Source organism: Mus caroli, unplaced genomic scaffold (genome assembly GCF_978045245.1).
Source record: "Mus caroli unplaced genomic scaffold, Mus_caroli_1 scaffold_9, whole genome shotgun sequence".
Lineage (NCBI taxonomy): Eukaryota > Metazoa > Chordata > Mammalia > Rodentia > Muridae > Mus > Mus caroli.
In genome coordinates this window covers 82,097,564-82,124,816 of record NW_028227264.1, presented here as the reverse complement: position 1 = coordinate 82,124,816, position 27,253 = coordinate 82,097,564, and the positions used below count along the sequence as shown (strand labels likewise).

General features: G+C 43.8%; 2 protein-coding genes across 6 annotated transcripts in view; one reads left to right on the top strand and one right to left on the bottom strand.

Annotated features, from left to right (window-relative positions):
* The window catches only part of Hcfc2 (host cell factor C2), a 93,863-nt gene extending 85,602 nt beyond the window's left edge, over nucleotides 1–8,261 (bottom strand). For all 3 annotated transcript variants that reach the window (XM_085843057.1, XM_085843058.1, XM_021174907.3), the window contains exons 1-3: nucleotides 8,060–8,261; nucleotides 6,279–6,427; nucleotides 4,752–4,912 (exon numbers count right to left, since the gene is read on the bottom strand). In XM_085843057.1, coding sequence (XP_085699183.1) covers nucleotides 4,752–4,912; nucleotides 6,279–6,427; nucleotides 8,060–8,222 — 473 coding nt within the window. In that variant the 5' untranslated portion in view covers nucleotides 8,223–8,261. The remainder of the gene's footprint in view (nucleotides 1–4,751; nucleotides 4,913–6,278; nucleotides 6,428–8,059) is intronic.
* An 8,960-nt stretch (nucleotides 8,262–17,221) lies between these two features.
* Glt8d2 (glycosyltransferase 8 domain containing 2) overlaps nucleotides 17,222–27,253 on the top strand; it is a 32,595-nt gene continuing 22,563 nt past the window's right edge. Inside the window, exons 1-2 of one of the 3 annotated variants that reach the window (XM_085843056.1) lie at nucleotides 17,344–17,610; nucleotides 26,135–26,177. In XM_085843056.1, the coding sequence (XP_085699182.1) occupies nucleotides 17,550–17,610; nucleotides 26,135–26,177 (104 nt within the window). In that variant the 5' untranslated portion in view covers nucleotides 17,344–17,549. Of the gene's footprint in view, nucleotides 17,611–26,134; nucleotides 26,178–27,253 lie in introns of all 3 variants that reach the window. The other 2 variants (XM_021174967.3, XM_021174966.3) reach the window with 2 other exon arrangements.

Genomic DNA, 27,253 nt, shown 5'->3' with positions numbered 1-27,253 from the left:
GACCTATTTTTAAATACATTTTTGTTTTCTCTGCAAATGCATGTACATGTGGTGCACATACATGTGGGCACATATATGTGTACATGCATAAACAAGAGAATGGCATTGGGTTCCCCCTCAATCACTCTCTGCCTCTTATAACTGAGGCAGTCTGTTCCTGAACCTGAAACTTGGTTTGTTTTGGCAAGAAAAACTCTTGACTAGAGTTTTTCTGTTTCTGCCTGCTATCAGCTGGAATTACATGGTATTTTTTATGTAGGTTCTGGACATCCAAACCCAAGGTTCTCCAACTGGCAAGACAAGAGCTTAGCCTGTTGAGCTATCTCCCAATTCCAAAATGTCACTTGTACCAATCCATTCAATTTGCTATTAATATTTTACTCAAGTACGAGGAGGGAAAGCAAAACATTTCTGATCAGAAGATTTCAAAGTTTAGGGGCTAGAGAGATGGCTCAATGGTTAAGAGCATACATTATTCTTCCAGGAAATGAATTCAGTTCCCAGCACCCCCATCTGGTGGCCCAGAAACACCTGTAACTCCAACTGCAGAGAGAGCCAACACGTCTGGCCTTACTGGGAATCCACACCCACACGCACAGGCCCACACATACACACCATATACACATAATTAAAAATAAATCGTTTAACCTACCACTCAGGAAGCAGAGGCAGGCGGATCTCTGAGTTCAAGGCCAGCCTGGGCTACAAAGCAAGTTCCAGGACAGCTAGGACAGATAAACTCTTTCTCAGGAAAAACAAAAATCTAAAAGAGGTATGCTGAGAAATTTAAGAGTGATGTTTCATGATGCCTGAAACTTCAAAGTATGAATGTGTGCATAGCAGCTGAGCACACATTGTGACAGCATGCTAGCAAGCTGGTGAGGAGCCCAGGGGTATTTTACTGTTCTAGCTTTTGTAAACTTCAACTGTTTCAAGTGGAACAAAGAAAAGAAACAATGAAGAGAAAACAAAAAACCAGAGCTGTAGCTTTATGTATTTCTTGGTGATGTTATATAATTATCAAAAAGCAAAAAAAATCCATGTGGCAATTATACCAACGATAATAGTAAAATACCAACTTATTCCCAAAATGACAAGATAATTTCCATTTAAGTGTGATAATTTTTGGACAGCTTAGGGAAACAGAATTGTCAGATATAACAGAGGAAAAAAAATAAATCAAAAGTAAATAAGTAAAAGGGAAAATAAAGAAGGCACTATATATGGAAAACATTTAGTAAACTAGTTCTTTAAAAGATCCATTCTAGGGCTGGACAGAGTTCAGCAGATAAGAACACTGGATGCTCTTCCAGAGGACCCACACAGAGCCTCACAACCAACTGGTCCAGGGAATCTGAAACACGCTTCTGGCTTCTACTTGTACCAAACACACATGTGCAGACATACATGCAGGCAAAACATCCAAACATGGGCTGGAGAGATGGCTTAATGGGTAAGAGCACTGACTGCTCTTCTGAGGGTCCTGAGTTCAAATCTCAGCAATCACATGGTGGCTCACAGCCATCCATAATGAGATCTGATGCCCTCTTCTGGTGTGTCTGAAAACAGCTACAGAGTACTTAAATATAATAAATAAATCTTTAAAAAAATCCAAACACATAAAATAATAAACAGTTTTTAAAGACCCACCCTAAGCAATATCAAAAGACACAACATAACTAAAAAAAATGAATGTACTTCACAGACAAAGATCAAAATTTTGTTTGTTTGCTTGTTTAGACAGGGTCTCACTATGTAGACCAGGCTGACCTCAAACTCACAAAATGTGACTGCTTCTGCTTCTCAGGGGCTATTATTAAAAGCATGGCCATCATACTCAGCTAAGATCAAATTTTAACGCAGAAGAATTTCACTGGTATGGCGTGTGTGTGTATGTATGTGTGTGTATAAATGTGTATATGCATATATATGTATATATATATATATATATATATATGTGTGTGTGTGTGTGTGTGTGTGTGTGTATGAAACATGTATCTACACACACACATGTATACCATGCTAGCAATGTTAATTCAGCAAACCATGAAATAATTTGGTAACAAAAAAGTGATGTGTAACTAGGTATTAGGAATAAATGCAGCTCACATTTCAAAGATTAATAATGGAATTTAAAAATGTATTAAAGAAACAGTACATTTATCATCACAGATGAATTTAAATTATTTTAAAGGAGAGAGAAATAAAGCTAAATAAAAATGGAAGTTTTTAAAAAAGTCTTTATTCTTATCAAAGACATATGCCAGGAACGGATACCAAATGCCATAATAAATGCCAGAAAGGTAAATATATCAATGAAACAGGATTAAATCTAATGGAGAAGTGAGCCAATGTTCTCTGTAAAGAGACAATAAACATTTTGGATTTGGGGGCCTAAAAATCTGGGTTTTTGTTTGTTTTTTGGTTTTTGATTTTGGTTTTTTGAGACAAGGTTTCTCTGTGAAGCCCTGGCTGTCCTGGAACTCACTCTGTAGACCAGGCTGGCCTCGAACTCAGAAATCCACCTGCCTTTGCCTCCCAAGTGCTGGAATTAAAGGAGTGCCCCACCACTGCCCAGCTAAAAATCTGTGAAACTATTCAATTCTGCTAAGGCTCTTTTGGGGGAGTGGTATTTTGGCAGTGCTGGGGACTGAACAGAACGGAACCGCTGTTTAACATAAAGGTAATCAAAGGCAATAATTAAATCAATGTTGGCATGACTGTATTCCAATAAAACTTTACTAACAAAAAGAATAAACAAGAGTGTTTGGCTTACAAAGTATAGCTTGTAAAACCAGAAATCTTAGAAAAGACATAGTTATTTAAGAATTACCATCCGGGCTGGAAAGATGGCTCAGCAGTTAAGAGAACTGGTTGCTCTTCCAGCAGGTCCTGAGTTCAATTCCCAGCAACCATGTGGTGGCCCACAACCATCTGTAATGAGATCTGATGCCCTCTTCTGTCATGTAAATTGAGCACTCATATATACATAAACATTAAAAAAAAATACAATCCACCAGGGTGGAGCTCCATCGCCGGGGTAGGATGCTTTCCTAGAATGAACAGTTGGTAGAATGAAGCCCTGGGTTCAATCCCTTGCACTGCACAAACCCAGTGCAGTTACATACAAGTGTAAATCCAGCAATTAGGAGATAGAAGCAAGAGGATATAAAATTCAAGGGTATCCTTAGCTACACATCAAGTTTGAGGCTAGCCTGGACTATATGCGACTCTGTTTCTAAAAAGATGACAAGAGTTGCTTGCTTCAGGACTGGGATTACTAGAACTTAACTAGGAAGAGGAGTAGAAAGCCTTGCAGTACTTACAAGAGTAATTACAAATACACAATAAAAAGAAAATGAATGTATTAGAAGGAATTAGAGAGCTATTATTCTTTATAATTTCTGTCTTCTTACCCAAGATATAGAATCACAAAATAGTAAAAGGAAATGTTGTCAAACTTAGAAAAACAAACTTGTTTAAAGCAAAGACCTAGAAAAAACTTATAACACACAGTTGGGGAGTGGTGGTGATCTCCTTTAATCCCAGAACTCACAGGTGAATCCCCTGTGAGTTAGAAGCCAGCCTGGCCTACAGAGTAAGTTCCAGGACAGCCAGGGCTATAAAGGCCAAACAGAGAAACCCTGTCTCAAAAAAAGCAACCAAATAAACAAAAACCAGAAATAAATATTTATAACATATGAAAGAAAATGTTTTCTTATTTAAAGAATGCTTACAGAGTCCAAAAGAAAAATTTTAATACTTGAAAATGATTAAAAAGAAATTATTTGGGGCTGGTAAGATGGCTCAGTGGTTAAAAGCAATGACTGCTCTTCTGAAGGTCCTGAGTTCAAATCCCAGCAACCACATGGTGGCTCACAACCATTGGTAATGAGATCCAACATCCTCTTCTGGTGCATCTGAAGACAGCTACAGTGTACCTACTTATAATGATAAATAAATCTTTAAAAAAAAGAAATTATTTCATCTAGGTTATAGACTGAAAGTCAATATACACAGTTGAATATATGCTATAGTCTAGCAATGAATATACAAACATGAAATTAAGAAATCAAACTCATTTATAATGCCATCCAAACAATTCTTGGAATTCAGCTAGGTTTGAAAAAGAAAAAGTTTGGCTGGGTATAGTGGCACATGCCTTTAATCCCAGCACTCGGGAAGCAGAGGCAAAAGGATCTCTGAGTTCTAGGCCAGCCTGGTCTACACAGGAAAGAAACAAAAGAGCATGTTAAAAAAAAAGTAATAGAAAGTTAAACAAATAGAAAAAGTAAAATAAAAATAAAAAGCAAGTACAAAGGAAAAGAGACAGTAAGTCCTTGTCTTGGAAAAAGAAGGGCAGCGTTTCCAGGTGTAATACAGCCTAACTGAATATATGAAATATGACAATGGCTTTCATTTAATAACCATATTTTATACCAACTTTTCAGATAAAACCAATTTTAAAATAGCCATGTTATTGTTTTGGTATAACCCACTTAATGTGAGTTATAGCTCAAGACATACAAAGATATTGGCATAAACAATTATACAAGTATCAATTTAATAAGATTATTTCTGACTAGAAAATGTTTGAAAATTATTCCCTAGGGACTAAAAACCATAAACACATAAAAAACATGTTTATTGTTAGTTTCAAATATAAAATCTAAATTTAAGCCTTACAGTAACTAAAGATAAAATATTTTAACCTAAATATAAAATAAGACTTGGTCTACAAGAGAGCGTACCTGGGGACATTATTATTGGAATCTTCACTTTCATTTGCCAAACCACCAAACAAATAGCATCTGTTACCATATAAAGAGAAGCTATGTCCAAGCCGCGGACAAGGAGGGAAACCAGAAGGAGGGGGCTGGGGTTTCACTTTTTTCCATAACCAACGACTTGCCTAAAAAAGAACATATTCATATAAAAGCAGGAAACATTTCTATTTCTATACTTTCAACAGTGAAACACCATACGAATACATCTGACTCTCACCAGAAGATCCAATAAGCTCCTCTGGGGACAAATGACAAAAAAGTATCTACCTTGTGATTTATATGTTGAAACAAGGTCTCACTGTGTAGCCCTTCCTGTCCTGAAACTCACTGTGTAGACCAGGCCGCCAACTTAAGAGCTCTGCCTGTCTCTTCCTCCCAAGTGCTGGAATTAAAGGTATGCATCAGACTCAAGAGAAGTGGCTGACTTCTGAGAGTAAAATGTATGTCCGAGTAAGGCTGGCTATGGTAATCCCAGAATTTGTAAGGCAAGAGGATCAGGAGTTGAAAGCTAACCTTGGCTACTGAGTGAATTTAAGGGCAGCCTGGACTAGGTGAGATTTGTCTCACAAAGCTGTAAGTATATATGTAGGTATATGTGTATATGTGTTAATCGACATTCAGACTAATCTTCTATAAGTTTATAATAATTATTATTATTAGTAGTAAGTACTATCACTTCTAATTTTTTCCAAGCAAAAAGAATTTAAGTATTTGTATGTAGAACTTTAAGAATAGAAGCAATTCATAAAAACTTACTTTTAGATATTAGATAAACCATGAATGCTAAATAACCTTTAAGTAAACAAAACTCATTTAACAAAACCAAACTCCAAAATGTATTCTTTTAGCCAAGAGAATCTTCTCTATTTTAAATGATCTGAAATGGTTGCTTGCTTGGAAATAAGTACAACCCATTCACATATGTCAAGTGGTAGATACGCTCATGATCATGGATGGTCCTTGGAACATAGCAAGATTAGTCAACAAAGACTGACTGATTTAACAAGCAAGTCAAACTTAGAAATCCCAGGTCAAACTGTCCCCTCTCTCTGCATGACTACAGAGGATAGTTCCCACTGTTAAAGGAAACCATTCCTTTCATACCGAGACACTGTTTTCAAAGCACAGTCTAGGTGGTAGAAACGCTAATGTCCAGGCGCCACCACAGACAATACTGATTTCAAACACCTAGGGGCAGGCTCCAGCAATCTGCTGTCATCAGTTGGGAGGTGCTTGTGTTGTAGGCTAAAGGACAACTGTGTCAAAGAGCTGGTGAAGGCTAGATACCCTTATGCTATAAATGTCATACCACACCTATGACAAGACAGCAAATATTTTGACTTGTCAGTAGAAGTGGAAACATTTTCTTTGAAGCTATAAAACGCAGAGCATCTGTTTCTGTCACTGTACTAATATTTGTCATCTCTTTAAAAACCATGACAATTTCATTAGCTCTTCACACTGAAAACAATAAATGTAAGATATACTTACTTGTAACTCATATAATTCATTGCTGTATCTTCCATATTCAACCATTCCCCCAAACACTAGGATTCTAGTCCCATCACAGACAAATCCATGGGCTGCACAGCCTGGAGGGATGTCTCCTCTAACAGCTGGTAGGAACCACTGGTTTGTAACTAATTGAAAAATAAAAAAAATAAATTATAACAAATGAGTTACCACACTCCATGAGTGATAAATATATTAGTCAAAGGATCTATACATATAATCAAAGTATATGTGTATATATACATGCTTATATAATAATACATACATACATACATGCATATCCATCCTTTATTCCAACAGTTCTCAATTGGGGACTATTTTGCTCCCCCAAGAATACTGATTTTACAATGTCTAAAATCATATTTAGTTGTCACAACTGGGATAGAGGTGTAACTACCAAGCCATGGCTTGAGCCTGAGGATGCCAGCACACATCTCACAACATACAAGGTAGTATCCACAGCCAAAAATCACTAGTCCCAAAATGTTATGCTGCTGCTGAAAACCCAGATCTGGGGCAGGCACTGGTGGCACATGCCTTCAATCCGAGTAAAGCACTTGGGAGGCAGATGGGCTGATTGATCTCTGAGTTCGAGGCCAGTCTGGACTACAGAGCTAGTCTTCGGACAGCCAGGGCTACACAGAGAAACCCTGTATTGAAAAAAGAAAAGAAAACCTGTTCGGCATCATTGTACTCTTAAAAAAAAAAATCCTGGTGAGTGTCACCCCCACTAAAGAAGTGGAAAACCTGCGATTTAGAAAGACTTGGTAACTTTAATGCTGATTTAGAACAACTGCCAAAGCAAGATTCAAAACAGACCCAATTTCTTCTAAGCCCAGGGTATTTACACTATACCAAATCAAACATCTTTAAAACTTTTTCTGTTGGAGTACTGAGGAGAGTCAAAACTAACAAAATTTCTCCTACTGTTTTTAGCTTTTAGAGGACTACTGTGATCAAGTTGTTTCATCAAAGTTGTAGGTTGTTGAACTATATCGACACCAAATTCAGTAACTAGTCTTAACTAGTTTCCTATGATTGCTAGACCACTTGTAAGTGGAGAAAATATACTTTCAACCAGCTCGGAGGTCAAGACCTGCCTCCTTGACAAGCGACACTTCCGAGCCGTGCAGCGGTGCCTTAGCTATGACAGTCCCCTTTGCGAGGACCAGCCCGGAAGGGCAGAGCATATACATCTACAGACATCGGCTAAGCAGGGACCAGTCCGAGTTCACCCACAACTCCCTCCGCCGCGAGTTTAGAGAACTGTCGAGCGAGAAAGTCTTGCGGGCTTCCGCCCGGTACTAAGTGTACCTACGCTAAAGAGCCAGCCAGGAGAGCCTCCCCGCCCCTCGACTCTCCACGTTCCAAGAAGGGGGCTGGGGGGGAAGGCAAAGACCACCGAGGCCCGGCGTGGGGTGGGTTTTGTTCTTGACACTGGCGGGATCTCCGCCCCTTAAGTGACCGGCCCTGGGGGAGAGGCCCAGCCCGTGGAACCCGCCGTCTCGGGTCCACAGGGAGGGATGGGCCGGGGTGTCTCGATGTCTACTGGTGGAGTCACGTCCAGCCCGCGGAACCGTAAGCACCGAGCCGCCTTCCAACACGTTGCGAGCTCGGGCTGCAGACCCAGCCGATCTTTCCCCGCCGCCTGCCCGGCTGGGAAAGCGGCGACCCAGCGGTGACAGCTGTCAGGCCCGCGTCCGCCGCGCCTCCCCTCCCCCTCCGCGGTCCCGAGGCGGGGTCGCCGAGCCGCCGCCTACCGGTATTGTAGACGTGCAGCTCGTCCGCGATGCCCTCGTTGCCCCCGCCGAAGATGATCATCAGCTCCCGGATGGCCACGGCTCGGTGTCCGTGCCGGGCGCGGGGTACCGGCCCGGTGAAGGAGGAAACCCGCCTCCAGTTGAGGAGGCTGGGAGCCGCCATCTTCCCAACCCCCGCCCCTCGGCCCACAATGCCCCGCGCGCCACGGGCTCCACGGCTCGTGGGGAGGACGAGCGCCGCCTCCAGCTGTGCGCGGGAGGCCCGGCACGTGACCCGAGGGCCCCGCCCCCCAGCCCGTGGCGACGTGGCCCTCGGGGCTCCGCCAAGATGGAGCCCCTCCCGCCAACCCTGCCAACCCTCCTCTCTGTGGCTTTCAGTGGGGTGTTCGGGGAGGAGGTACAGCTTTGTCCTTTAGGTCCACTTGGAGCATCTTCCGTGTAGGAGCGTCACGCCCTGGAAACTGTTATCACAGGCACTGGATAAGAGCTGCCATGTAGGTCCCAAGTGATGAGAGCACAGGGAACGCCTAAGGCAAATCTGTCATCTCAAAGGAGGGTTTCCCAGACTGCAGGACAAGGACATGGACACGGTGGCTAAGTGCAGGGGCTGAGCACGGCTCAGATTTGGAGGTGACAGGCCTAGACAGCAAAAGATAACCCCAAAGGTGATTTTCGGTTCATTTAGGTGTATTAGTTTTGTTGCTGTGAAAAAAAAAAAAAAACTCCTGACAAAAACCTTTGAAGGACAGAAGGGTTTGTTTCCCCTCACCGAGAAGCCCATCATAATGAAGGGCTGGAAATGGCTGGTGGAATTTCATCTGCAGAGAGCCACGGATGCTGGAACCGGCCTTATTATTTAGTCCAGGATGGCAGCCCAGTTTATTTCTACCTTAATTTATTTCAACCTTACATCTATTCCCACCTTAATTAATCTGATCTAGATAACCTCATAGGCCTGCCCACAGGCTTGTCTCCCAAGTAAGTTTAGATAGTGTCAAATCAGCAATATCGACCATCACAGCAGGTCATTATTTTCATGCGGAGGCTTCTTTTTATAGTATTAGACAAAAAGACTAAGGGGGAAACCCTTAAAAGTTGCAAACTCAGTGTTAATTTGGAAAGAGTCTGTTTTGTAGGCCTGCTATATCAAAGTGCCACAAACCTTGTGCCTTGAAAGAGTTGAATGGCACTCAGGAGTAAGAGTTTGAGGCCAGCCTGGCCTACATGGTGAACTCTAAACAGCCAGGGCTAAATGGAGAGACCCTGTATCAAAACAAAAACAAAACTGGGTTTGATTTCCAGCACCTACATAGCTGCTTACAATGGTCTGGAACCCTCTGTTCTGGGGGATCTACACCCTCTTCTGGCCACCACAGGTACCAGGCATATCTGTAGTTCATAGATATACCTGCTGGCAATGCACCTGTACTCATCAAAGAAAATCTTAAAAAAGAATACACACATTAGAATTGTCTCACAGTTGGAGAGAAAGTCTGAACAGAACACCAATGTAGGTAACGCGTGAAGGAAAGGTTGGACAGGGTAGAGAAGGAGGGTGAGCTGTACCCCTAAGAAACCAGCATTTAAAAGGTTATAACAGAAGGCAAAAGGGAACTGGGGACTTGTTCTATGGGTTTGGCTTTGAAAACCACTTCCACCTTTATGAACCTCCCTTCGCCTGTGGCTTCTTCTAAATATCAGTCCTCGCCAAGTTCCCTTTTGACCTCTTAGGCTATTAGTGTTCCATTTCCTTTAGAAGCCACACAGAGTTCACTGTAGGAGGAGGAAGTGTTGGATTTGCAAATTAGGAGGTTGCTATTGGCCTAGAGTTAAACACTTTCAGTGGAGGAGGAGAGGCCAGAGAGAGCCAAAGAATGAGTGGGGGAGGAGATGCAGAGAGCAGTCTATTGTTCTTTGGAGTTGTTGCCATGGAAGCAAGAACCTGTGCCATTCTCAGGCTACACCTCGCACATAGTTGTCATTCAGTAAAATAATTTCTATCATCTTTATATATTACTACTGCTTCCAATCCTACTCCTTAGCTACAGAGCATTGAAGAGCCAGTTGTAGAGCAAGACACCAGTGCCCAAGGGTGGCAGACCTCTGAGAGCTATGGGCAAGGTCTCGGTTGAGGACTCTGGGGAAGACTAGTGGATGAGCTCAATAACAGATGGTCTAATCAGGCACTGTTCTCAAGATGAGAGAGGCAGACAGTAGCAGGGACGTCTATTTACAGATCAGAGGGCTCTGGCCATGGTTCTTAGCTAAAGCTGTAGCCAGGGCATGGAGAAAAGCAAGGTGGGGCTCTAGGCCATGTGGGAATCTAACCGTGCTACCAGAACAGAGATTTTAGACTCAAGAGCCAAGGAAGAAAACTAGTTACAGCAGGTGGGAGACAGGAAACCCAGTGCCAGGACTTGGGTGCACAAGCCTTTGTTGCCCTTTATCAGGTAGGAGAAAGAGCCAGAGCACTGAAGCTTAAGCTGCCAAGAACATAACCCACAACTGAGGTCCATCAAGCAAGAGGGATTGAGGGATGGCTGTCATTTCCACCTCCTGTGTGGGATCTTGGAGGCCAGCCATGAGAGACAAAGGGGGAAAAAAAACCCTATCAGCTTGACCCAGTCTAGTGACTCATCAGCTACTACAACATATTTCCTTCCTTCATTGACCTTAGTAGATATTATCTGAAGACAATGTCTCTCCCTCAACCATTAACTGCCAGCAGCTCCTAAGGAAGGGGTGGTCTTCAGGATCCTCTAACCCCCCCCCCCCCACAATCTGTAAAGGCACACTGCTAGGTCCACTTTTATGCAGGTGTAACTGCAGCTTCTGTGAGTTCAAAGGCCCCCTCCCCCAATCATGAAGCAACCCTAATTAAATTCAGTGGGAGACACAAGATAAGAAAATAGAAGAGAGTCTAGTTGGCAAGAAGGAATGGTTCAGTGATGCAAGAGAGAGACAAGAAGGTAATGGGGTACGCCCATCATCAAAACAAATCCAGGTATGAAACTGCCAAAAATCATGAGTCGAGAAAAATAGGGATATTTCCTAAGGCATTTTAAACAGACTCACCAAAGCCTGATCCAGTCAGCAAGAGGAAATGAGAGCTGGCCTTTAACTAAATGAATCGTGACTCAGACACATAGTTTAATGATAAATGGCACCACAGATTAAAAGTGGACATGAGGGCAGATGTTATCATGTTTAGCCGTGAGCCTATGTCCTGAGATAAATGTATCATTAAGTAAATGGTGTGAAGTGATATCACGGTATGATAGATACTATAGAGAATTCATGAGCATGTCTAATGATATAGCCTATAATGTGCCTGGGCTATATAGTATACACTATTTATTACAATGATGATTATTGTTTTATTTTTAAAAGATTTTTAGAAATTATTTTTAAGTGTGTGTGTGTGTGACACATATGGGTATGCGTGTGTGTGTGTGTGTGTGTGTGTATGTGTGTGCAGGAAACCTCGATAAAATGCCAGAAAAGAACATCAGATTCCCTGGAGTTAGAATTCTAGGTGGTTGTAGCTGTCAACGAGAGTCCTGGGAATCAAACTCTGGTCTCTGTAAGAGCAAGAAGTGCTCAGATCATTGACCAATCTCTCCAGTCCACTGATGTTCTTTTTAAACTTCAGGTTTTTTGTTTGATTTTCATTAATCCATTTATTTATTCACCGTATATCCCAGTCGCAGGCCTCTTCTCCTCCCAGTCCCTCCTCCCCTCCCTCCTCCTCTTCTCCTCTGAGAAGGGGGAGGATCCCCATGGGTATCTGCCCACCCTGGCACATCAAGTCATGCAGGACTAGGTACATCCTTTCCCACTGAGGCCAGACAAGTCAGCCTAGTTAGGGGAACAGGACCCACAGTCAGGGTAAGACCCTGCTTCAGTTATTGGGGATCCACAGGAAGATTAAGCTGCACATCTGCTACATATGTGCTGGGTTCTAGGTCCAGCCCATGCTTGCTCTTTGGTTGGTGGTTCAGTCTCTGTGAGCCCCAAGGGTCCAGGTGAGTTGACTCTGTTGGTCTTCCTCTGGAGTTCCTGTCCTCTCAGGCCCCTCAATCCTTCCCCCAACTCTTCCACAAGACTCCCCAAGCTCCATCTAATGTTTGGCTGTGGGTCTCTGCATCTGTTCCCATTGGCTGCTGGGTGGAGCCTCTCAGAGGACAGTTATTCTGTTTGCATGCATAGCAGAGTATCACTGATAGAGTAAGGGATTGGTTGGCCATCTAACCCTCCATCTTTGTCCCTGCACATCTTGCAAGCAGGACACATTTTGTGGGTGGGCTGCTGTTCTTGTGCCTCCACTGGGAGTCATGCCTGCCTATAGGAGGTTTCCACTTCAGGCTCCATATCCCTCACTGCTAGGAGTCTCAACTAGAGTCACTCTCATAGACTTCCTGGTACCTCCCCAAAGCCCTCACCCCATCCCAGGTCTCTAGTGTGTCATTGAGTGCCCTCCATAGCTGATTTCTGTTCCCCCCCCTGCTCTCCCCACGCTTGATCACCCTGCCCCATTCCCCTCCCCATCCTCTCTTCCACTCAGTTCCCTCTCTCCATCCACCTCTGATGTCTATTTTATTCCTCCTTCTGAGAAAGATTAAAGCATCCTCCCTTGGGCCTCCCTTGTACTTGGCTTTTTGGGGTCTGTGAATTGTAGTGTGGGTATCCTGTATTTTATGACTAATATCAGGAGCCTTTGGGCTAAGGACTGTAATGGCTCCCAGCTCTTGCCACCCCCAGGATGCTGTGCTATTGTTTCACTTTATGTCCTTATCTCCAACAACACTTTCAAACAGTGTCCTTCTTAATTAATTCATTCCTTTATATTTATTTACTTATTTGTTTTGAGATGGGGGTCTCCCTGTGTAGCCCTGGCTGTCCTAGAATTAATTTCATAGACCAGGCTGGCCTTGAACTCACAGAAATCAGCCTGCCTCTGCCTCTGCCTCTGCTTCTGCCTGCTGAGTGCTGGGATTAAAGATGCTCTACCACGTAGTGCATACAGCCCCTTTTAAAACTCTCCCCCTAGTTTGTAGTGAGCTGTCTGTGTGCTGTAAGGACTTTAACCTATTTAATTGTAATCTCTTCATACAGCCATCTGCAGAAACACAGTGTGGGCCTTTGATCCTCAGAAAGAAGTGGCTACTCTGCTTCCAACATCAAGGTTGGATTTCAGACAGGAAAAAAGAGCAAGGCTCCAAATGGTCCTTTGACAGAAAAATGGGAGCTTTCTAGGAAGTTCCAGACAGTAGCCTTCCACTTGCATGCCTCCTTCAGCTGCAGGAACTGCAGAGGCATTGTATCTACAGACATTGCTGTCCAGGTAAGAGAGTCGTAGTATTTCTACCAGAGGAATAAAGTATAGAAGGACTCAATCATGAGGCCGCAAGCAAAGGGCTAGTTTTCACATTTGTACAAAGTTACACATAACTTACTGTCATAATTCTTCTCCTATTTCATACCTTAGGATTTCTTTATTCAATATTAATAATAAAATTGGTACATGCACTATGGAACATAGTATGGTTATTCCTCAAAAAAATAAAAAATACAGAGGACTGGCAAGATGTCTCAATGGGTAAGGGAGCCTGCTGCTAAGGTTGAGGGCAGGATTTAATACCTAGAACCCACATGATGGAAGGAAAAAACTGACTCCCAAAAGTTACCTGATGATGTCCACATGTTCATTGTAAGATGCATGGTCATGTGCACTCACACACACACACACACACACACACACACACACACACACACACACAAAATTACAGTATAATCCAGCAACTCCAATTTCTTGGTATACATCCAAAAGGAATGAAATCAGTAAGTCGATGAAACGCCTGTTTTGGTTTTGGTTCTGGTTGTGAACTGAGTGCTTCACATCCATTAGTCTTTCACTTAGCCCAGCCCATGCAGAGAGACCTGTGCTCCTATCCTCACTGAATACTGCTCACAATAACTCAGCTCTGGAAACCACCTAAGTGTCCAGTAATGAATGACTGGACACGGAAATCATGGCACATGTGTATAATGGACGATTTCTCAGGCAGACAAAGAAGACCCTGGCATTTGGAACAATCTGGTTGAAACTTAACAATCTGCCAAGTCAAATAACCCAGACAAAGAAAGGAAAATACTGTAAGTGCTTATGTAAAGAATCTAAAAATGTTGAACTTAAAGAAACTGAGAGTAGAATAATGTTTGCCAGGGACGGGATCAGGAGGGTAGGGAAAATGGGTAGCTATTTGTCAGAGGGTATAAACTTACAGCTGTAAGATGATCATACTCACAGGGCCAGGGAGCAGGATATAAAATGAACATGTTACTCTGGGAATCTAATGTACAACATATATGTTGATGTGTTAACTTGACTTGGAATCATTACACAGTTTGTGTGTGTGTGTATCACATCATGATGATATATAGCTTGAACAGATTAATTTTTATCAATTAACTATTAAATATAAAGCTATTATTAAATTAATTAAATATTATTTTTAAACTTCTATTTAAATATTATTTGAAAGCACCAGGAATACTTGTTTCCATTTATTGGGGCTTTTCTGAGTATTTTAACATGCATAATGGAGTTTCTCTTCCTTTTCTTTTCTTTTCTTTTCTTTTCTTTTCTTTTCTTTTCTTTTCTTTTCTTTTCTTTTCTTTCTTTTTTCTTTTCTTTTCTTTTCTTTTTTTTTTTTGAGATAGGGTTTCTCTGTGTAGCCCTGGCTGTCCTGGAACTCAATCTGTAGACCAGGCTGGCCTCCACCTCAAAAATTCATCTGCCTCTCTGCTTCCAGAGTGCTGGAGTTAAAGGTTTGTGTCGCCACTGCTCAGGAGAGACTTTTTAAAAAGCTCTTACTTTAACTGACCAGACCAGATCTTTATGCCCTGGAACCCAGCCACCACCACCTGGCATGTATGATACATTTTCACCTTGGTTCTGTTAGGCCTCTTCTAGCAGAACTCCTAATAGATGGAGAGACTAAAGACCTGCAATAGTAAATAAATCTAACAGCTGAGCTCCAGTGTACCCTTGCACCATTGAGGTGTCACAGACAGCCTGAGTTTCTTTCTCTTCTCATTACATCATAAGGAGGAGGAATCCACCATACAAGATGGAAATGCTGGTCATAGATAAGAAACCTCTTGTGTCCTCAAGGCATGGCAGGAATAGGAGAGAAAGGGACTGGGAGTCATACATTAGGGACCAGAGGAAAGGGTCCGAAAATAATGACCAGAGAGATTTCAGTTAATATGAGAAGTAGGTCCTATGAAAACAGTTGCTATTTCAGTCTTGAAACTCACTTTTGAGTGCTAATCATCCACTTATCCAATAGTAGAATAATTCAATGCCAGGCATCCTCCTGAGTAGATGAGAGGTACAGATGAGGTGATCTTGGGAATGAACTGAACTGAACAGGCATCAGCCTACAGTCCTGTCTGTGGTACTGCCTTGGGACGTGTCTGAGGGACCACTCTACCACATCTGATATCCTCATGAGTGGGCAATGCGGCTCCCAGAAGGCATGGTTATCAAATGAAAGTCCCAGGCATGCGATACCACCCTATGAGTCAATGGTTAGGGGAGGCCAGAGTCTCCCCAAACGATACGAACTATGACAACTGCATTGAGTGCTAAGCGCTAATCTGGACTCTATATCACTCTTCGTCTCTACTCGAGGCTCAAGGAATATCACAGAAGAGAAGGCTGAAAGAATTTAAAACTTGGAGAATTGTGGCCATGGTTAAGAGCACTTGCTGCTCTTTCAGAGGACCCAAATTTGGCTGGAATCTGAAAGGTAGAGCAAAATTTAGCTTACCTAAGACACTGAGAACAAAATGAAGCAGAAGGTATGAATCTGTTTTATCAATGTTCAAAGTTCCATGTGATTGGAAGGTATTCAGAATGCTTTTCTTCTCCAACTCCAACCTCAGGAACATTGATATCCAGTCCAGTAGTCACCAGCCATTCGGCTTAGGGGTACTTAGACACGGTTAGTACAGCTGGGTGATTGAATCTGAAATTTTATTAAATTTTCATTAATTCGAATAAAAAAATGAGTAGTACCGTCAGGTGCTAGAACTATCTAAGTATATTTAATACAACCTGGATATGTGACTTCACCTGGGGACTAAACACATGGCCCTGTCCATACTGGACAGGTGTTCTGCCTGGTCCTCTTTTTACTTCTCGGTTTGAGTGACTAAGTTATCCATGCTGGCCTCAAACTCACACTGCATCCATCCCCAGATGTCCGAGAGAATGCAGTCCTCCTGCTCCTCCTGCTCCAGTCTCCCAGCAGTTGAGATTCCAGGCCCACACTGCCAAGTTAAGTTTGTGAAATCTAAATGCATATTAGGAAGTTTAATGCTGGAGTAAGATTTGTTGCAAATGCAAAATCCACACTAGATTTCAAAGACTTAGTAAGAAAAAAATTAAAGAATACAAAAAGTCTTTTGCATATCTTATACTTGTTAGTCAAAATAATATTTTGTGTGCACTGGGTAAAATAAAATACATCATTGTATACATTTATTAATGTGGATAGTGTCTTAAAAAAAAACACATTGGTTTGTTTGTTTTTGTTTGAGGGAAGGTCTCAAGTAGCTAGTGCTAGCCCACCACTGCCTCTCTCTCCAAAGTGCTAGAATTATAGGCTTGCCACACACCATGGCAGCTATTGAGGGCGTCTTGGAAATTTAAAGTTACAGTGTGATTTGCATCATATTTATGAAGGAAGCGACTGCTTGTGATGGAGGCAGCCAGCGAGGAATTCCTTATGAAAGTTAGAGAGAAGCCATTGTGGAATATGTTCCATGATTCTGGGCAAAGCTCTGGTACCATTCCTACACTTCTGGGGATCAACTGCAAAACCACAGGACAGCAGTATTGCCACGAAGTCTGCCCCCTGACTGATGCCTCTCCCCTCCAGAGGAAACACCCCACCTGGAAACTTCTGTCTTTATCACAACCTCAATAGAAGACTATGGTTGTCTGAGACATGATTTGCCATGGTAACATGTCAACATACAGGAGATTTCAAAGATTCTCAGCAAGAACCCGACTGAAATTAGAAATTTACACTAGACGCATGACGGTATAAATTCACTTTCCAAACATTTGTTCTTCCCTAGGTTTGCAGCTTTTACTCAGGAACAGCCCTGTTTTGCTGAGAGTTTCACATGCAGACTGCAAGAGAAAGCCGAGAGAGGAAGTCTGCCCTGCCTTCACGAAGAGCACATCTGGAAGCGGTTCAGGAGCAGCCTCTGCCTGCACAAGGCTTGGGTTCCCAGAAGCTGAAGGAGTGGAAGAAACCCGAGCCATTCAGGCAACGCAAGCGCAAGCGGAGGTGGGTGTGGACGGCTGAGGCACATTCAGGGCTCGCAAGCCATTTGGGATTTCCAATGGGATCTGGGAAGCAGCTGAAGCAACAGGCAGCTTAGTGGTCCCGCGAGGCCAGCCGCAGTTTGAATGCTCAGCTCTGCAGCGGTTCTGGACCAAGTTGCCCAAAGCCTACCCTCACATCCATCAGGTAAATACAGCAATTACAAGCAAGATAATCTTTCCATTTCACCCTTTCTGTCTACAACTCTTGTTTATTTTGCTGTGAACTCAGTCACTCGGAGGAGGCAGACTGCCCCCTTCACAGCCTCAGCCTCCAGAAGTTTGTAATGTAACATCATAAAGAACCTTTCTATTGCAGCAAACCCAAGACGCTCACTGTAACAGCTTTTCACATTTGGCTATTTTTGCAGAGCAGAGGCTAGCCCTATTCTCCCATCTCTGCCCTAACGGTGATTTGTTTGTTCGTTTGCATTGGATTTTAAGTTGCATTGGGGATCAGGAGTTAGACATGACAGAGATCAGCGTTCACATTTAATGTGAGTCTGTTTCTGAGCCAAAATGACATAACTGTGTTATGATTCATGTTTTTGGAATCTGTTCCGAGAAACTCTCCATACCCAATAAGAGAACTGGCAGTTAATTCTGTGGTTTTGTTGTGGTATGGGAGTCACAGTGTTTGATTTAGCATTCAAAGATGCAGGATGTTTGTCCTATGCAGCCTGCTGGCCAATAGGACGCTGGTGGGTTGGTTTTGCCTTTTATTTTCTTCTCGAAATGTTTTGGTATTGCACTTCTTTGCAATATCCTTTTGGTATTACATAATGGAATTCTAGTTCTCCCTCTGATACAGCTAACAACAGAGCTGTGCCCTACAGTAATGAAAGTGTGGGCTGTGTGCCACCTGGGAAGACTTTCATAAGCCTGATTCTGGTCATATCTCATCCATGTGCCTACATTTCCCTATCTGCAAAATGGAAATAAAGTGATACAATGTAACATGTGATACACAGATACAAAGTAAATGTGACACACAGGGCCAGCTTCCCTGACAATGCTGATAATGACAATGAAGGTCACAGAAGTGACACATGCTGAACTGGACAGGTCCCTGCCCCGGACATTCTGATGTTTCGAGTGTTCCTCATCTCCCAATATGTCTTTTCCCCAGGACCCTGCTTTCTTCATCCTTCCACAATAATACCTAACCCCTCCATCTCTCTCTCTCTCTCTCTCTCTCTCTCTCTCTCTCTCTCTCTCTCTCTTTCTCTCTCTCTCATCTCTGCTCTTCATCCTCCTCTCTCAAAGGCATGTTCACTAAGCCACCGTTTTCATTCCTCATTCCCAAGAAACATCATTCTCTTATTGCTTCCTTGATGTCAGAATATTTCAAAGGATGTTTAAGAGGATGTAGTCCCACTGGAGAAGGAGCTCCAAGCCCCTTCAGACAGAGCATAAAGTAGAAAAACACTTTAAAGGTCCTGAGAAATGTCTCAACAAAGAATGCCACTTAAGGACATTTTAGCATGTGGCAGTTACCAAACTTGAGTCATTTTATCACATACATGAACGTAGCTTGGCACATGCTCTGGTACTCGCTGTTCTGACCACACTTGTTTTCATTTTGGCTCCTTTATGAAATCCTATTTGATAGCACTTCTGGTGAGCAGCCACGAGGGTGCTGTGTTCTTCCTCTAAATGCTATGTCTGTGGTTCCACAAGTTCAAGCGCTTAGGACTTGATCCTTATGTCAGTTTGGGGAGATGGTATAGAAGCTTTAGGGGTGACGGTGCCCTATGGGAGACATTCACAGCACTCGAGGTATCTCTTGTTCAGTTACACTGCTCATGACATTTCTCCTAGTGCATTAAGCATAGTCTTTAATGTTGAAATCATTCAACAGCAGCTTGTGGGCAGCTGTGTCTTTATTTCCCTCTTACCTTTGGACAACCAGGTCTTTCCCAGCACCATGGCAGATCTGACTAATCAATAATTATCTCTACTCTTCTAAAGTAAGAGCCTGGTGGTAGCTTTAGATTTCTCCTTGTCAATCCCCAAATCCTCTATCAACTGATTGGCATTGACATGTAAAATAAATCTTTGGGGCTCTGAATTTTGAGGTATTTTCCTTCCCACTTTTGTCTTTTCTTCCTAGACAGAGCTAATCTACCCTTGGCCACTGCCTGGTCTGAAAGAACTCTTCTCAGGTCTTCCCAGGAACTGCTAAGGCAGCTGTCCATGCACCATCCCCAGGGCTGGGGGCTTTGAACATACGCCATTGTTTCTCAGGTCTAGCCTAGCTCTCTGTGCTCTACTTTATGTCCTAGTCAAGGCCTGAGGCCCTCTGTCTTCTTGCTTCTCTTGAAGCTGCCACTGTTCAGGACTTTGCCTTGGGAGTTCTTCGGTCCATCATTGACATTTGATACCTCCCAAAGCTGCCTCCAGCTGTAATGAAGACAGGATGACAAGCTTTTCTACACTGGATGATTATTGATTGTTATCATACTGAAAACATGACTCAGATGTCATCCAGCTTGGAAAAGCTGTGGGTCTTCCTGTCCAGAGCCTCTCTTTGCCTTCATCCTTGGAATGGGACCACTGGCTCATCTGTAATGGGCTGACTCCTTTGTCTCCAGAGACAAGCAAAGTAACAAGAGCTGCTCATTCCAACTATCTTTAAGAAAGGACAGGCAGACCCATCAGGGAGTCACAGTCCTGCCCTCAGTCATCACAGGTGTAGGTACAGCACCCAGGACACAGGCACAACACAATTTTAGAAACAGTATGGAGGCTGGGGTTGGGGGTTCATGCCTTTAATCCCAGAACCCAGAAGGTACAGGCAGGGAGATCTGTGTGAATCTGAGGCAACCTGGTCTACAGAGTGAGTTTTTTGAACTGGAAACATTCAAGATCGGGGTTAGATATATGAGTCAGTGGTTAAGAGCACTGTCTCTTCTTCCAGAGGTTCTGAGTTCAATTCCCAGCAACCACAAGGTGACTGTAATGGGATCTGATACCCTCTTCTGCCATACAGGTGTACATACAGATAAGGGACGTGTACATAAAATGAATAAACAAATCTTAAAAGAGAAGAAAAGAGTAAAAACAACTAAAGATAGAAACCCAAGCTATAGGATACCAAGCTATAGGATACCAAGCTATAGGATACCAGACTGGCGTGAAGGGGGCTGAATATGGGTTGCTTATTGGGCGATGCCATTAATGTTACTTTTAGGTGTGATCATGGCATTTTGGTTATGTAGGAGGATGTCTTTAGTTTGTCTGTGTTTGTGTGTGTGTGTGAGTGTGTGTGTGCATAGGTGTGTCGGCCCATGTTTGTGACTGTAGAAGCTGAAGGACAATGCCTGGTGTCCTGCACTGTTTTCTGTTCCTTCTCCCCTGAGACAGTATCTGCTTCAAGCAGTCACTTCATCCATTGCTCCAGCGATCCTCCCATCTCTGCTCCCCCCAGGATACTGGAGTTTCAGACATATATGGTTGTGCCTGGATTTTTACGTAGGTGCTAGGGATTTGAACTCAGATCTCATGCTCATGTGGCCAGCACTCTTAAGCACTGAACCATTTCCCTAGCCCTTACTCTACCCTCACTTTAAAAAGAGGCAGGCTGAGCTGGGCATGATGTGCACACCTTTAATCCAGAACTCAGGAGTCTAAGGCAAGTGCCAGGACAGCCAGGACTTTTATATAGAGAAACCTAGCCTCAAAAAATAAAACAAAACAAAATCTAAAAGAGACATACTAAGATATTTAAGGGTGATGTTGCACAATGTGTGCATCTTCAAAGTATGCGTGTGTGCATTGCAGCTGAGCACACGTGACAGCATGCTAGCAAGCTGGTGAGGAGCCCACGGGTATTTTACTCTTTTAACTTTTGTAAACTTCAACTGTTTCAAGTGAAGCAAAGAAAAGAAAAAAAAAATGAGCCTGCCGAAGCTTCATGGGTTTCACGGTGACTTTATATCAAATAATAAAAAAAGTCCATGTGGCAGTTATGTCAGTGACTGACTGGGGAAGACAGGGGTGGGGACAGGAAGGCTGGGTAGGAGGCAACTGCAAAGTCAATAAGGGGGTGAGGTGAAATAGGATGGGAGGGGAAACCAAAGGACCAATTAGGAGGTGTGACCCATCAGGGCCAGTGTATGCACAAGAACTAGAAGGTGCCAAGGTCCAAAGGCATCTCTGCAGTGCCTAGGGTGCTGATTTCATAATGAACACACAGCATTTGTGGTTGTCCTGCTACAAGGCTGCACAGTCATTGTGACCTATTGGTGTTCTTGAGAGATTATGTTGCTAAGTGCTGAACACATGACTCTGAACAAAGAGACAAATGTGTCAATTTATATGAGGCTTCTGATGTATCATTTTGGGGAACAGTAACCAGGTTTCTTAATTAGAGTTTTTATTGCTGTGAAGAGACACCATGACCAAAGCAACTCTTATAAAGGACAACATTTAATTGGGGCTGGATTACTGGTTCTGAGGTTCAGTCCATTATCATCATGGCAGGAAGCATGGCAGCATTCAGGCAGGCATGGTGCTGGAGGAGCTGAGAGTTCTACATCTTGTTTCCAAAGCAAACAGAAAACTGGTTTACAGGCAGCTAGTGGGGAGGATCTCAAAGCCTATCCCCACGGTGACACACTTCCTTCAACAAGGCCGTACCTCCTAATAGTGCTACTTTCTGGGCCAAGCATATTCAAACCACCACACCAGGGAAGCCTAGTTATGTAGTAACCAGTAGAGATAGCTACTGAGGAGATGAAGAACCGGGGGTGGGGAGGGGAGGCTTAGTGCCATATTCGGGGCAGTGGAGGGACCCTGAGGCTGGAGTTTGTCTGGCAAGAAGCGCCCAGGGTGCTCATGTGAGATCTCCTGGGAGGCACTGTCAGCATTCTGACTCTTAGAGAAGCTATCTTTTTAAATGAACTTAAAATATAAATGTTAAATTATAGAATTCTTAGATCAAAAAGAAAACCACCTTGACTTTGGATTAAGCCAAAGTCTTAGATATAACATCGCAGCATAGTTCATAAAGGAAAAAAAAAAGGAGGCCCTGGAGGCTCACTTAGCAAGGGCAGCAGGCTGGAAGTCCCTCCACATGCATGGGCTGACCAACTCGGCTGCCATCCTGGCCCAGATCCGTTGATTCGAGTCGGTCCACCCTATCCACAAGCTGCTGGAGCAGGTGGAGGAGCAGATGCTGCAGAACCAGATCCAGGAACAAGCCATCAGCATGGAGGATGGAAACCTGAAGCATGGCTGTGAATGAAGCTGACACAGCTCCTACCACTGCAGAGCACCTCCCACCACTGCAGGGCAGCTCCTACCACCACAGGGCAGCTCCTACCACTGCAGGGCAGCACCTACCACTGCAGGGCAGCTCCCACCACTGCAGGGCAGCTCCCAGGAGCCTGAGAGACCCGTGGAGGCTGGGCAGGGTTGGGGGCCGAGGCAGTGGCAGAGGAGTCTGCAAAGCCTGTGGTGTTCCCCGAAAAACTAGAGAAGGGCAGGTCTGAGGGAAGATGCTCTTAAAAAGTGAACTCAGGAAATTGGAAGGAAAGGTCTACTGTCTTTCAGGGCAGGAAGAAGAGTAAGAGATGGAGAAACTACAGACAATGTGGTCATGTTCCTTTCTGTAGCCAGGAACCGGGCGAAAGTCCATGATCCATGGTGCCGCTGGCTCTAAAGGGAGCAATGGTATGGATGGTTGCAGACTCAGAGTTGAGAAGGAGAGACATAGAAAGTTTCTGTGACAAGCTAAGAGCCTAGACAGGCTATGAAGAGAACTCTTTTTTTTTTTTAAAGATTTATTTATTTATTTATTTATTTATTTTATGTATATAAGTACACTGTGACTGTCTTCAGACACACCAGAAGAGGGCATCAGATCTCATTACAGATGGTTGTGAACCACTATGTGGTTGCTGGGATTTGAACTCAGGACCTCTGGAAGTACAATCTGCTCTTAGTCACTGAGCCATCTCTCCAGCCCTGAAGAGAACTATTAAACATTGTAACAGGGATGCTGAAGTGTAGCTCTCTACAGCTGGTGGCTTCCAGTGGGGGTCTGCTGGGGAAGGAATCAGTTATCTTTAAGGGGTTGACCACTGGGAGTTTGACCATGCTCCAGTGAGTAGGTGGGCAATACAAATTGGACTTGATATTTTTCTTTCTTCTTTTGTTTTGGGTTCGGTCATAAGGGTGAGTGTGAACCTGGGAGGACTGGGAAGTGAATGAGATGGGGTGCATTATGTGAAATTTCCAAAATAATCAATCAAAACATTAAGCTAAAAAATAAAAATAATGAGTTAGGCCTGATCACAATTTGTCTGGGTTTGGGTGAAGGTGTAGCTTAGCTTGTAGAGTGCCTGTTTAGTGCTCAAGAGGCCCCAGGTTCTATCTCTAGCACCAAATAAAACCAGGCATAACAAAGCACGCCTGTAATCCTGGCACTTGGGAGGTGGAGGTGAGGAGAGCAGAGTTCAAGGCTAGTCCAGGCTACATGAGATCATGTCTCCAGAAAAAAAAAATCAGGCTGGATATGGTGGTATGCATGTGTGATGTCAATATTCTGCAAGCTAATGCAAGAGGACTCCAAGCTGGGGGCCAGCCTTGGCTACATAGCAAGACACTGAATAGCAAAACTCAGCCAGAGTGTGAAAAGAAGCTACATACGGAAGAACAGTATTTGCAAATCACATATCCAACCAAGGACTTGTCTTCAGAATGTATAAGTGGCTTTGAAAATTCAAAAAACAAGGCAATAATCTTTTAAAAATAGTGGGAAAAGATTTAAACAGAAACTTTTGTATCCGAATATGGTAGAAATAAATTAAGATGATCAGTAGTGATGTTCATGGGGAAATTCAAGAGAAAGCCATGTATGTGTTAGGTGGTTGAAGTGACAGCTGTAATAACAAGTGCTGAAGAGCACAGCGACTCTTACCTCACCAGCGGCAATGCACAACGCAAGTGCTCCCACTCAGGAGACACATTGGTGGTTGTGGGGAAACTCTGTTAATTAAGGTTGACCAGATAGCCTTCTGAGCTCGGTATATAATGGAGGCTTCCTTCACTGGCTGGGCTTTCCCTTCTCTGACCTTTTCGGGGAGTTCACAAGCCCACAGGCATCTCTGTCTGTAGAATGTCAAGTTGTCTTGGTTAAGATTACAGGTTCAACTTCCTTCCTTCAGATAAGAACCCATTCAGCTAGCACCCGAGATTCCTGAAATGCTTCTTAATGCTAAAGCCACATTCCCGTACCCTTCAAATCTTTGTCCATCCTGGATGTTTCTACACCCCCTTCCCCAAAGCTATATAAGCCTTGGATCGCCCCAAGTAAAGCTGATCTGCCTCCCTCGCTGAGGCTGGTCCCCGTGTGTTTTTGTTACTGTATGCACTCACGGGGCTTCCAAACCCGTCTGCCATCTCTGCTCCCTTTTGCCGGCCTGGGCCGATGATCCCTGATGACAGGCAGTCTCCTAGAAAGCGAAGCATATAGTGAACAAATGATTCAGCTACTGCTTTGGGGTGTTTACCCTCACACTCCCACAAAAACCTGTGCCCAAGTGTTTACAGAAGCACTATTCACAGCCATAAAACACTGGAAATATCACTAAGTCCTTCTATAAACAAGACAGTGTTTTCTTCCAGGGGATCTCCCGGCAGCAGAAAGAGGGTTGCTTCCCACGGCTACTCGCTTGCACTGTCTGTGAGAATCTAAAGGGAAAGCAACTTGTTTGAAAGAGTGTTGGCCCATCGGGTATGACCTTGGGTTTCCACTCTCTTCCTATCTCTTTCCTTAGGAGTATTTATATTTTATTTTTAAGTTAGTGTGTGTGTGCGCGCGCGCAGGTGCATGCACCCATACGCATTTGTATAGAGGTTAGAGGAGGACTTCAGGTACCTTCCATCATTCTGCTTCTCTGCCCTGAGACAGGGTCCCTCAATGAACCACAAGCCTGGCATTCCAGATAGGCTGGATAGCCAGTGAGCTCCACCTGTCTCTGCTTCCCAACAAGGGGATTTCAGACACATAGCTAGATACGTTGGTACAGAGAATGTGAGGGCCTAGTCTCACGCATGCGCAGCAAGCACTTGCAGAACGATGGTGCATCTCCCCTGCACCCTGGGGAATCCGTTCGGAGGCTTTAATGTGCTCAAAGACTGATGGCCTTGGTAACAAGCCAGCACCACCGGATCTGTCCTCTTTGTCACTCTCCAACCCCGCCAGTCCCCTCGCCACTTATTCCTCGGTGGAGTGCACACTGACCTTGCTGTTCCCAGAACTCTCAGGGTTCTTTCCAGTCACAGGGTCTTTGCACGTTTGGTCCCCTTTGCCTGGTGTGCCCCTGTGTTGACTCTTGCCTGTCCTTCTTCTCAGGGTGGCCTCTCTGGAGCCTCCTTCCTGCTATAATCCCCACTCCTATTAGTCTTCATCCCCGCACCATTCTCTGCTCTCTGTTCTCAGCACGGACTCCAATCCTTTTCTCTGCACTTAGCTCCAGTCGTTTTATCAGCAATGTCTTAACATCTGATTTCCTCACTGGTGTGAAGGCTCCGTGAGGATGGAGACCAGGGCCATCTTGTTCAACACTGTATCCTCAGCACATCTCACGCTCGGCTTTTAGTGATGAATGAATGATCAGATTGGGTGTGAAGTTTGCACACTCATGGATGGTCTGTTTCCACAGGGAAATCCAGACAATGGAAACACTTCCTTATTAAAGAAGACAGGTATGGGGTATGTATTATAGATCAAAGAGACTTTTTTTTCCAATTTTTTATTAGATATTTTCTTCCTTTACATTTCAAATGCTATCCTGAAACTTCCCTATATCCTCCCCCCACCCTGCTTCCCTACCCACCCACTCCCACTTCTTGGCCCTGTGTTCCCCTGTACTGGGGCATATAATCTTCACAAGACCAAGGGCCTCTCCTCCCATTGATGGCCTACTAGGCCATCTTCTTCTATATATGCAGACATATATAGTTAGTTCATGTTGTTGTTTCACCTATAGGGTTGCAGACCCCTTCAGCTCCTTGGGTAATTTCCCTAGCTCCTCCATTGGGGGCCCTGTGTTCCATCCATTAGATGACTGTGAGCATCCACTTCTGTATTTGCCAGGCACTGGCATAGCACTGGCATAGTCTCACAAGAGACAGCTATTTCAGGGTCCTTTCAACTAAATCTTGCTGGCGTATGCAACAGTGTCTGCGTTTGGTGACTGACTATGGGATGGATTCCCAGGTGGGGCAGACTCTGGATGGTCCATCGTTTCGTCTCAGCTCCAAACTTTGTCTCTGTAACTCCTTCCACGGGTATTTTGTTCCCCATTCTAATAGAGACTTTTTTAAATGACATTTTTATATAGTCCCATTTTCTCTACTAGCCAAGAAAGATAATTGGGCTCCTTTTGGAACGGGATTGAAACAAACAAAAACAACTGAAGTAGAGAAAGGATCATCTATTTGGACTCATTTGTTCAGCCAGAATAATCTCGCTTGAAGTAGGCTATACATGTGTGATGTTAGCTCGGTTGTAAACTGAATGCACTATAGAATTGTGTGGGAAATGGGCCTATGGGCATACCGTGGGACATGTCGGTTATGTTAACAGTGGTGGAAAGACCTGCTCTCTGTGGGTGGCACCATCCCTAGGCGAGGATCTTGGGCTATACAGACAAAGCAGGCTGCATTAAGTGCTCCTCCCTCTCTGCTTCCCGAGTGTGCGTGCGATGTGACTGTCTGCTTCAAGCTCTTGCTGCCTTGACGTCCTTGCTGTGATGGGCTATACCCTAGAACTCTGAGCC